General features: G+C 39.3%; 1 protein-coding gene across 1 annotated transcript in view; it reads right to left on the bottom strand.

Moving 5' to 3' along the window:
- The window catches only part of LOC112643690 (zinc finger protein 347-like), a 53,409-nt gene that overhangs the window by 35,203 nt on the left and 5,466 nt on the right, over positions 1-12,740 (bottom strand). Inside the window, exons 2-4 of the mRNA XM_035699726.2 lie at positions 11,598-11,809; positions 6,594-6,750; positions 6,275-6,370 (exon numbers count right to left, since the gene is read on the bottom strand). Of these exons, the coding sequence (XP_035555619.2) occupies positions 6,275-6,370; positions 6,594-6,750; positions 11,598-11,612 (268 nt within the window). The 5' untranslated portion in view covers positions 11,613-11,809. The remainder of the gene's footprint in view (positions 1-6,274; positions 6,371-6,593; positions 6,751-11,597; positions 11,810-12,740) is intronic.

Below are 12,740 nucleotides of genomic sequence, written 5' to 3' on the forward strand. Positions count from 1 at the left end.
AAAACAGTATGAAGGTTCCTCATAAAACTAAAACTACCACCTGATCCACTAACTCTATTTGTATTTACCCAAAGAAAATGAACTCACTCTCAAAAGGACAGCTGTTTTCCCATGTTCATTGAGGCATTATTTACAATAGCCATAGCATCAAACCCTAAGTGTCCTATACAAATGAATGAAGAAAATATGGTACACAACTGAATGTTATTCAGCCATAAAAAAGAAAATCCTGCCATTTATAACTCATGAATAGACCCTGAGGGTATTACGTTAAGTGAAATAAGTCAGAGAAAGTTCAGTACTGATGACCTCACTTATATGTGAAATCTAAAAGAAAAAAAAAAACTCCTAGAGGAAAATTGGTGGGGGTATATTGTGGATGAAGGTAAAGGCAGTCAAAAGGTACAAGAGAAGTAAGTCTAAAAAAAAAAAAGAAATAAGTCTAATAATAGTGATGTGTTGAACATCATTGGCCATTAGGGAAATGAAATTTAAGCTCAAGATTGTTTACTACTATATACCAAGAGAACAGTTACTGTAAAATACAGCAAAAATACCAAGTGCTGGGGAGTATGGAGAACAACTGAGTCTCTCCTATGTTGCTAGTAGAATGGCTAAAATAAAATATGCAGTTGACCCTTGAGCAACATGGTTTGAACTATATGGGTTCACGTATATGTGAATTTTTTTACAGTGTAGTACTGTGTATTTTCCTTACAACTTTTTTGTTAGACTTTATAAACTTTTTAAATCTCCAGTGTAATTAATGTAGTGTTATATTAGTTTCAGGTGTACAATATAGTGATGCAACAATTCTATATTCAGTGCTCACCACATTTAAGTGTACTTTTTAAAAAAAAAAAGATTTTTATTTATTCATGAGACACACAGAGAGGCAGAGACACAGGCAGAGGGAGAAGCAGACTTCATGCAAGGAGCTCTTTGTGAGACTCAATCCCGGGACTCCAGGATCACAACCTGGGCCAAAGGCAGGTGCTAAACCGCTGAGCCACCCCAGGGATCCCCAAGTGTACTTTTTAAAAAATTTATTTATTTATTCATGAGAGACAGAGAGAGAGAGAAAGAGGCAGAGGCAGAGGGAGAAGCAGGCTCCATGCAGGGAGCCTGATATAGGACTCGATCCCGGGACTCTGGGATCATGCCCTGGGCCGAAAGCAGGCGCTAAACCACTGAGCCACCCAGGTGTCCCACCCAAGTGTATTTTTTTAAAAAAGATTTTGAGGGCAGCCCGGGTGGCTCAGCAGTTTAGCACCACCTTCAGTGCAGGGCCTGATCCTGGAGACCCAGGATCGAGTCGTCGGGCTCCTGCATGAAGCCTGCTTCTCCCTCTGTTTGTGTCTCTGCCTCGCTCTGTGTCTCTCATGAATAAATAAATAATATCTAAAAAATATAAAAATAATAAAGATTTTGAGAGAGAGCATGGACAAAGAGAGGGAGAGGAAGAAGCAGGCTCCCCACTGAGCAGAGAGCCCCATCCAACCCTGGACCCTGGGATTATGACTTTAGCCAAAGGCAGTCGCTTAACCAACTGAGCCACTCAAGCACCCACATTAAGCATACTCTTAATCCCTTTTTCCTCTCGTTCTCCCACCGACCTCCACTCGTAACCATCCATTTTTGTTCTCTATATTTAAGAGTTTGAGTTGTTTTTGGTCTTTATTCATTTGTTCTGTTTCTTAATTCCACATATGACATGAAACCATATGGTCTTTATCTTTCTTCCCCAGAAGTCTGATTTTCTTAATAACCTTTTCTTTTGGGAATCCCTGGGTGGCTCAGCGGTTTAGCGCCTGCCTTTGGAGTCCTGGGATCGAGTCCTACGTCGGGCTCCCGGCAGGGAGCCTGCTTCTCCCTCCTCCTGTGTCTCTGCCTCTCTTTCTCTATGTCTATCATAAATAAATAAATAAATCTTTTTAAAAAAAAATAATTTTCTTTTCCCTATCTTTTAGTATATAGCACATATAATGTACAAAATATGTTTTTGTCAATTGTTTGTGTTATTGATAAGGCTTCCAGTCAAGAGTAGTTACAGTATATGTATGTGGATTCTCAACTGCATGGGGGTTGGTGCCCCTAACTCTCATATTGTTAAGGTGTCAAGTGTACTGAATACCAAGTGCTGGAGAGGATACAGAACAATATTTCATATACTGCTAGTGAGAATGTAAGAGTGCAATCACACTGGAAGAAAGTTTCTTTTAAGGCTAAACACAACTTACCATTGATTCCAACAATCATACGCCTGAATATTTATTGTAGAGAAATGAAAATTTATGTTCACACAAAACCCTGTATGCAGATTTCATACCATCTTTACAAGAGCCGAAACCAGGAAATCTCTTCCAAGAGTGAAGGGGTATACAAACTGGTCATCCAGTATGTTATTACTAATAAAAATAAAACAACCATCCTCCAACTCATGTAAGTCTTCACAGCAATTTGCCAAATGACAAAAACATGAAGAGCTTACATACCTCCTACTTTTTAAAAATTTATTTATTTATGAGAGACACAGAGAAAGAGAGAGAGAGAGAGAGGCAGAGACATAGAGAGAGAGAGGCAGGCTCCATGCAGGGAGCCTGATGTGGGACTTGATCTTGAGACCCTAGGATCACGCCCTGGGCCAAAGCCAGGCGCTTAACTGCTGAGCCACCCAGGTGTCCCTATACTTCCTATTAATAAAAAATTATAAATTTGCATATAGTCAATATTGTAATAACTTTTATGGAAAAATTATAAGATTATATAAATACAACACAAAATATATAAAATTCAATTGTAAAAATGATTTTTATAAATTCATACAATTATACAATTATACTGATAGCAAACAGGTAAGTGGTTATGAGAGGTAGGTTTGCATAAAGGATAGGAGCATAAAAAAGTATAATGAGGGAGTCTGTTGATTACAGCTTTGTATCATAGTTGTGGTATATGTAATAAAACTTAGAATTACAATATTAAAAAAAAACACATGAAAATCTAATGAAATCCAAATAAGGTTAAGGGTTTAGCTAATGGTATGTTACCAAAGTCATTTTCCTGGATTCAAAAATAAGATGTGGTTTATATAAATGTTTTTATTGGGAGACATTAGGTAAAGGATACCAAGGATCTCTGGACTATTTTGCAGTTTCTTGTAAGTTAAAATGATTCCAAATTAAACATTTTATAAAAATAAATTGGAAGGTGGTTTTATAAAATATTTGGTCATATTTATAAACTTAGTTAAGTACAAATACCTATTATTTTATAAATTTAAAACATTCAGTTTCCTTTTAAACTACCTCAATATGCTAAATTTACAATTAAGTTTAGAGCCAAGGAAAGGTAAAAAAAAAATCATATAATACAGGGTAGTCCTAGAACACTCCACACAATACTCTGCATTGTATGTAATAATAAATATTAATCAGTGATGAGGAAGCAGACTACTTTTTAAAATTATGGAATTGCTGAAAAAGACACTAGATGAAGGTTTCAAGTATCTTTTGAAAATGTACATCAGGTGAATTATCTGATTTCTAATGAGGTCTGATTTGTAACATTAAAAGCACTCCCAACATTTACCACTTTCACAGGACTTAATTCCTTCATGAGTTCTCGGATATTTGACTATAGGTACTCTCCAGTTAGCATGTTCATGAAGTTTTAATTTCTGTATCATTTCCTGACAAAACAAAGCAGAATGTATCACTGACATCCTGCCATAAAAGTTTTTCTCCAGTGTGAATTCTGACACAGAGGTCTTCTTTCTGGATAAAAGCTTTCCTATGATCATCATTTTTTAAAAAATCATATTTCTATAAACAATAAGCTCACTGATGATTTAGGACGATCCCTGATAATAAAGTCTACCTTCCCACTGAAGGCCTTCCTAGTCTCCGCATTCACAGAATCTGTATCAGTACACACTTTTCAGAATATAATAAAGCTAGAAAGTTTTGCTCAATGCATTTCCATGTTGAATGTATCGGTTTTTCAAACATGTTTTCACTGACAGAAAATATGAGGTAAGGATCACTAAAGGCACTATACCACTTTCACTGTAGCCACCAGATTTACCTCCTCGACAAGTTATCTCTGCAGGGCACACATCTGACAACCGGCAGTACTATGATCACATTCCAATCTCCTGGAAGCACGGATGGTTAATGAAGCCTTGGTTGCCGCAGGTCATCACATTCACAGGGATACTGTTTTGTAGGAGTTCACTCATAAGTAATGAGCTGTGACTCTGTGTTAAAGGAACTTCCAACCTGACTCAATCTACTCATTTCTTTGGTGTGCATTTTCTTATGTTTAACAAGGTTTGACAAGTGGGAGAAGGCTTTCTCACAATCACTACATCCATATGGTCTCTCTCCTGTATGAGTTCTTTGATGGACGTTGAGTACTGACTTTGTGGTAAAGGCTTTTCCACATTCATTGCACTCATAGGGTTTCTCTCCCGTGTGAATTCTCTGATGGGTAATGAGACCATATTTGTGAGAATACGACTTTCCACACTCAGTACACACAAATGGAGTCTTTCCTGTATGACATCTCTCATGTTGTATGAGGCATATCTTCTGGCTGAAGGCTTTACCACACTCACTGCATTCATAGGGTTTCTCTCCTGTGTGAGTCCGCTGATGTATAATCAGGGTACGCTTTGTGGTGAAGCCTTTTCCACATTGACTACATAAGTAAGACTTCTCTCCTGTGTGAGTTCGCTGATGTATAATGAGGGTGCGCTTTGTGGTGAAGCCTTTTCCACATTCACTACACATGTAAGATTTTTCCCCAGTATGAGATCGCTGATGTACGATGAGATTACTCTTCACGGTAAAGCCTTTTCCACATTCACTACATACATAGGGTTTCTCTCCAGTATGAGTTCGTTGATGTACAACAAGATAGCGCTTCATTGTGAAGCCTTTTCCGCATTCAGTGCATATATAGGGTTTCTCCCCTGTATGAGTTCGCTGATGCACAATGAGATTGCTCTTTACAGTGAAGCCTTTTCCACATTCGCTGCACACATACGGTTTCTCTCCACTATGAGTTCGTTGATGGGCAATCAGATAGCGCTTCATGGTGAAGCCTTTTCCACACTCACTGCATGTGTAGGATGTCTCTGTTGTTTGGGTTTGCTGAGGCACAGTGAGACTCCTCTTCACACTAGAGCCTTTTCTGTATTCACTGGTTATAAAGACTTTGTCTTGCGTAGGAGTTTTCTGATGTTTAGTGAACATGATATTTCTGGAGAAGGATCTACCACATGGATCACACCCATGGGGTTTTTCTCCTCTATGACTGCTCTGATGGTAAATGAGCTGAGACTTCCTAATGCAGGTTTTCTCACCTTCCATGCATGTATGGGGTTTCTCCATTTTATGCATCTTCTGATGCTTAAGGACTTGGAATTTAGTGCTGATATGTTTTGCATTTTCAAGGAATTGCATTCCAGAATACAAATGTTCGTGATTACCATGTAGAAAAGATTTCTCATCTCCATTAAACTCAGTGGCCTTCTTTATTTCATATTTTCTCTTCTGGTTAACTAAACTCAAACTTGATTTCAAAGCTTTTCTGCTTAAGTCAAACACATGATTTTGTGTTATGGCAAAATTTATTTTGCTCAGATGAACAGTATTTCTAAATGTACACTGTTCCCCATATCGTTGTGTGCTCTTAAGAAATCTGTGGTTTTGAGAGTCCTCTTGGAAATGACTATCAAGCTTCCCAAATCCTAGGAAAAGAGGAGAATAACAAATTCTCTCAAGAAGATGGCATGGAATAAGTGTTTAAGGTTTTAGTTATTTATTCATGAGAGACAGAGAGAGACAGAGAGAGAGAGGCAGTAACATAGGGAGAGGGAGAAGCAGGGAGCCTGATGCAGACTTGATCCTAGGACCTCGGGATCATGACCCGAGTCAAAGGCAGATGCTCAACCACTGAGCTACCCAAGCGCCCTTGGAATAAAAGTGTTTTAAAGATGATGTGGAAGTGGCTCTTTACTACTGACTATGATTCCAGTTTAAAAGAAAATGATAAAGATGTAAGATGAAGTAAGTATCAGACTCAAGAAGAGATAGGAGCATATTCAAAGTTAAATACAAAGAAAGTTCTCATCTGGGGAAAGGAATATGTGGAGGAGCTATTAAGGTATCCTGACACATTCTCTTAATGACTAGAATATGACACTTTCTCTTAATGACTAGAATATAACTTTTTCAGTCACTCCCCTTGCTGGTTCTCACTCACTCACCTGTATGGGTTCTACTCTGGATTTCATCCTCTGTTATCCATGGCTCATCTCTGTGTTCCAACTTGGACAATGCATCTGGTTTGGTAGCCTGACACCCTATTCATAAGAAACAACAAAAGACTTGGGTATAATAGGTTAAGATGAGAAAATATTACATTTTAGAGACAAAATAATTTCTCACATGCAAAGTAAAGGTTCTCTTTCAGCATAGAAAAGATTATCCCCTTTTGTTTAGGGCCAAGATAGGAGACTCTTCTGAAGACCACAATGACTGCAAAGCTTTCATCAAGTGATAGAGGAAAAGCCAGTGACTAGGCACCTCTAAGTGACACAGGGAAGCTGCCCTCACCCACTGACACCAGGTTCCTATAGTTCTCCAACATCACGTCCCGGTACAGGTTCTTCTGGGCGGGGCCCAGGAGCTGCCACTCTTCCCAGGTGAAGTCCACAGCCACATCCTCCAGTGTCAGCGATTCCTGTAATAATATGGTCCTGTTTAATAAGATGTGAATCACTTTCATTAACAGGGAAGAAGCATGAGGGAGGTTGTTCTAACCATTATATAGCCTCATCTATATACTTTTCTTAAACACATTTTAGTAGAAGCAGGGTGCCTGGGTGGCTCAGTCAGCTGAGGGGTCGGCTCTTGATTTTGGCTCAGGTAATGATCTCAGGGTCCTGAGATGGAGTTCTGTGCTCAGCTGGGAGTCTGCTTGAGGAATCTCTCTCACTCTGCTCCCGTACCCCCCATGCTCTCTCTAAAATAAATAAATAATCTTTTTTTTTTTTTTTTTTACCCAGCATTTTTGTAGAAGCAAAATCTTTCTTGGCAAATATTTTAGCACCATTTCCAAATACTAAAAATAGGCAAAAAAACATCAGGACAAACAAAATATTTCTGCTTTTCACATCAAAACTTCATAGCCAGTGTAAGAATCAACCATGACCAGCCTCCACATTCAGAATTCATGAGATAGTGTTTTCAGTAAGTGTAAAAGAATAAGAGAAACCATACAAGGTATACCTAACACAAAAAAAGACCGTTAAATTTGGTTAGGAAAACTTGGGAGGAAAAAAAAAAACTTCTAATTGTCAAACATATATATCTATACATATACTGGTGGACAGGAAAACAGCAGATTAAAATACACTGTAGTGAACTGGAATATAACTGAAGGAATTCTAAAAAATGCAGCATTGGGCCAGCCCTGGTGGCTCAGCAGCTTAGCGCCACCTTCAGCCCAGGGCCTGATCCTGGAGACCCGAGATTGAGTCCCACATCAGACTCGCTGCATAGAACCTGCTTCTCCCTCTGCCTGTGTCTCTGCCTCTCTCTCTCTCTCTCTCTCAGGACTAAATTAAAAAAAAAAATGCAGCATAGAAGGAAAACCTAAAGAAGAGGTTAATAAACATATAGTGTTAAAAAGATCTAATGTATACCTGCTTATAGTTTCTCAAAAAGATAAAGAGAGTAATGGAGAAACAGTATCTAAAGACCCCAAAGCTGAAAAACTCACAACTATACACCTCAACACATTAGACTAAAACTATAATATACTAAATGCAAAGAGAAACTATAAAAGCATCTAGAAACAAAAAGCCAGATCAACCACCACAGAAACAACAGAATTCAGAAAAGAATGCAATATTATCTTGAAAGTCCTGATTTTTTGTGCCAAAATGGCCAGCCATGAAACACATTTGGTACTAAAACACATGACTTCTTGTGAACTGTGAACAGCATCTACTCCCAGCCACAACGTTGACAATACTCAAGAATACTACAAACCAAGGATGCTCACCAAATTCTCAGTGTCCAGAGTTTATATTGAGGCTTCATTATTTACACATGATTTACTGAAACACAGACCACATTGCTGAACTCAATCTCCAAATCCTTACCCTTCCTCAAGGTCACCTGTTCAAAGCCACAACCCTCTAATCACATGGTTGGTCTTTCTCACATGGATAGTCCCATCTTGAGATACCTCATTTGCACAAAGTATTCAGGGCCTACATGAATCAACTCATTAGCATAAAGTGTAGTCCCCGTGGTCCATGATGAAAAACAAAGACACTCCTGTCACACAGGTAATTCCAAGGGTTTAAAGGTACCTCTCAGGAATCAGAGACAAAGGTCAGCCAAATTCCTTATTACACACCAGGTATTCATGTCCCTTTATCAAGTGCCCTGCCCTTGAGCATGGCCTGGCCTCAGGAATTGTTTCTAAAGAAAATACAGCAAAAGTGACTACACTGCACTTTTACAATTATACTACATCTGACTTCCACCTTGCTAACAGAATCCATCCTCTGACGACTCTGATAAAACAAGTGGCATGATGAGAAAGCCCATGTAGCAAGAAACTAATAAGTAAGAATCTTACATGAGCAGACAGGTAGGAACTCATCAGATGAAGATCTCATCTGATCAGCCCTTCTAGAAATGAATCCTGTGAACAACTCAGTAAGTGAGCTTAGAAGTGCATCCTTCCCCACTCGAGCCTCCAAATCAGATGCCACCCTGACTTACAATTTGATTATAGTCTTGATTATAGTATGAGAGACTGTGAAACCAAGTACCCAGTAGTGATATGACAAAAGATATATATTTGGTTTTTGGTCCCAGTTCCTAGTACAAAGAACTTCGAAAATCTTAGGATCTCCACAGTGATGAGTTGTTTGTGTGCTAATGAGATGACTGTTAGCCCAGGCCCCCATACAACTACAGAATAGGGGCTGGTTGCCAGAGAAACAAACAATGTGATTACAAGATTGGAACTTAGCCCCACTTCCTAAATTCAGTCACTCAACAGTAAACGAGTTAGTCAATCATGCCTAAGAAATGAAACCTCCATAAAACCCCCAAAACCACAGGTTCGGCAAGCTTCTAAGTTGGTGAGCATATCCAGCTGCTAGAAAAGTGGCATATTCCCATACTCTGTCCTGAGAAAAGGACCACAGAAACCATGACTTAGAGCCCATCAGTACAGGAGACCAAGCCTTGAGATTGGTATCTGAAGTGGGGGCATTCTTGCAGGTCTGTACCCTTAAACCTGTGTAATCTGATGCTAACTGCAGGTAGTCAGTATCAGAGGGCTGGAAAAGTGGTATTGGAAGAGATCACATACTTGGTATCAGGAGGAAAAAACCTCATTTGGTGTTAGAAGTGTTGTCAATAAAATCAATACATACTGTCATGCTGAAATTACTGACCCACAGAAAGTGTGAGATAAAAAATATATCTTGTTTGAAGTTGTTAAGTTTTGGAGTAATTTTTCAGGCACCTATGTTATTATATAGATATAGGCATATATGTGTTATTATTCTACAACATCAATAAATATAGGACATAAACTTTTAAAGAAAGAACTTAAGAAAGAAGAAAATATGGAATATTTATGGTTCAAGTAAAAAGCCATAAAGAAAAAGACTAACAAATTTTAATTTGAATCAAAAATAAAACATTTGCATGGAAAAAGATATTAAGAAGAAAAGCTAAAAGATAAGATTCTAGAAAAATATCTGCAACACAAAAAAGATCAATATGGGGCACCTGGGTGGCTCAGTGGTTGAGAGCCTTTGGCTCAGGTCCTGGGATCGAGTTCCGCATCAGGCTCCCAGGGAGCCTGCTTCTCCCTCTACCTATGTCTCTGCCTCTCTGGCTCTCATGAATAAATAAATAAAAATCTTAAAATAAGATAAAAAATTTTAAAAATAAAAGACCAATATACCACAAGATCAGCAATTACAAATAAGACAAAAAAATTTTTTTAAATGAGCCAAGAAGGAGGACGGCATATCACAGAAGAAAATAATCCAAAAAAGCAACAAAGGGACAAGAATCTGAACCTCACAAGTGATTGGGAAAATGCAAAATAAAAAAAGGCAAAAGAATATTGGCTCATACAGACTCTGAAAATATGCAATTTGATAATATAATAACAAGTGTTGGGAAGCTGTGGGCACTAGATGTTCTTATATAACACTTTCTATCAACCAGACTGTCTTCTAGATGCTTTGCCTAGAGTAATGCATTTTAGACCCTACTTTATGATGTGAGTGCCACCGTCATTAACCCCGTTCTACACATGAGAAAACTCAGGGGTATGATGGCTAAATGAAGTGTGCAGTCACCCAGACTCCAAAACCAACATTTGTAAACATGTTTAAAACCATGAGTTGGCACATTAGAATGTGAAATGTGACTAGACCCCATAACCGATTTCTCTGTCGCCACTCTGAACAAACACTACAATTTTAGAAAAAAACATTAATGGGGCACATGGGTAGCTCAGGCAGTTAAGAGTCTGGCTTCAATCCTGGGATCAAGCTCCACATCAGGCTCCCTATTCAGCGGGGAGTCTGTTTTTCCTTTTCCCTCTGCCATTTGCCTCCACTTGTGCTCTCTGTGTCTCTCTCTCTGTCAAATAAATAAAATCTTGAAAAAAAAAAAAAAAGAAAAAGGGGAAAAAAAGAAAAGAAAGAGCCATTAACCAGGCAGTTCATTCTTATGGTTTGTAATAACAAAAATATTTGTTTGTTGAGTATGACTATGAACTCATGGACTTTTCTTTTGACAGAAAGTGAACCAGGGTCCAGGGACCCAGTGCAGGCAGAAGGAGAGGGAGAGAGAATATTTTTTTAAATTTTGTTTTATTTGTTATTATTATTTTTAAAGATTTTATTTCTTTATTCATTCATGAGAGACACACAGAAGCAGAGACACACTCAGAGGGACAAGCAGGCTCCATGCAGGGAGCCAGACGTGGGACTCGATCCCGGGTCTCCAGGATCACACCCTGGGCTGAAGGCAGCACTAAACCGCTGAGCCACCAGGGCTATCCGGGAGAGAGAATCTTAAGCAGGATCCACATCAGTACAGAGTCTGACATGGGGCTCAATCTCACAATCCTGAGAAAATCCACCAAAGAAATTTCCTGAGACCTAAGTGGTATAAATTACTGAATCCTCCAAGAAACTGGTCTGCCTTCCTCCCAGAGCCAGTGCATATCACATAGCTTTTCATGTCTCTCTGGTTGTGATGTTTGTTAGAGATATCAGACACAAAGTGACAGGTAACATAACCTCCAGGATGTACCACAGTCACACACTGTGTCCCAATCAATGTTAGTCCTTCAGGATGACTGCTATGAGTAATATATTCCTGATTTCACTTTGCCTTGCTTTTGAATCTAGAATCTAATTTAATTTCTCCCTAAATCCAATTATTTCAATTCATACAAAAGTGTTGAACTGATTTGTTTCAGGTTACCACAAGCTGTCAGAAAACGCAGGAAAAGTGCACACAAATGAAAATCACCTGGGCTTTGATCATCTTCTGTGCTCATGAAACAGTGACATGGATTCTGTTTCTTGTCTCTTCTGCATCTGCCACAAAGTTCTTGAAGTCAGAAATCTTGGTGTCCACTTGAAGTTGTCCCTAGAAGCAATGATTTCCAAGTCCTAGTACTTCTTTCTTCCCTCATTCCTTCACTCGATCACTCTTGCTCTGGGAGACCTGGAACCTGCGGGCTAAAAAGCAAGTGACTTTGAGTGTACATTCCCTCTTGGCCCAGGTGTTTCACTGCTGCTATGCACTTACCTTAATGAACCTCAGTATTTCCAACTATTCCTTTATTTGGTGCCCCCAAAGCTTCCACACTTGGGGCAATAAGGCAGGGTTCTAAATGTGTGAAAGGTATGGCTTTCGTCTGTGACGTAGAAGTGGCATGGCTATTAAAGGGGAGGGGGGGGGGAACCTGGGTGGCCCAGCGGTTGAGCATCTGGCTTTAGCTCAGGGTGTGATCCCGGGATCCAGGATGGAGTCCCACGTGGGGCTCCCTGCATAGAGCCTGCTTCTCCCTTTGCCTGTGTCTCTGCCTCTCTCTCTATCTCTCATGAATAAATAAGTCAATCTTAAATAGATAGATAGATAGATAGATAGATAGATAGATAGATAGATAGTAGAAAAGCAAAAGCAGCAGAGCATGATGCCTCAGAGGCAGATGGCTAATAAGGCACATCCATTTAGGACATACGGAAGGTTCCAAAGATCTGGACATTGTGTCTTTAAAAAGCATGTGTCCTCATGAATTGCTTTGAAAGTTTTTATACACTCCATGGGTACGCACACTTCAATGTGAAGACTAATGAACAAAGCAAACCATAAGGACAGTCTTATCCCACTTTGTGCACTAAATGATTAACCTTGCCCAACAGAGGTTTAGCTTTTGCCCTTAGTTCCAAGGAGGAAACTTCTAAGTCCACGGAATATCCTGCCTAATTAAGAGTGTCTATGCTCACCTGGGAGTCTTGGGCCATGCAAGACAGTCAGGTAGTCTATTCTAATAAAGTGGTTTATGGTGAAGGGCCTTGGACTAGGTGGTATCAGCCATGCCTCTGGAGGGGCTGGAGGAGACTAAAGTCAGCCATACAGGCAGTCATGTGTGTGTACATTAACTCT

The sequence above is a fragment of the Canis lupus genome, chromosome 1 (assembly GCF_003254725.2).
Source record: "Canis lupus dingo isolate Sandy chromosome 1, ASM325472v2, whole genome shotgun sequence".
NCBI lineage: Eukaryota > Metazoa > Chordata > Mammalia > Carnivora > Canidae > Canis > Canis lupus.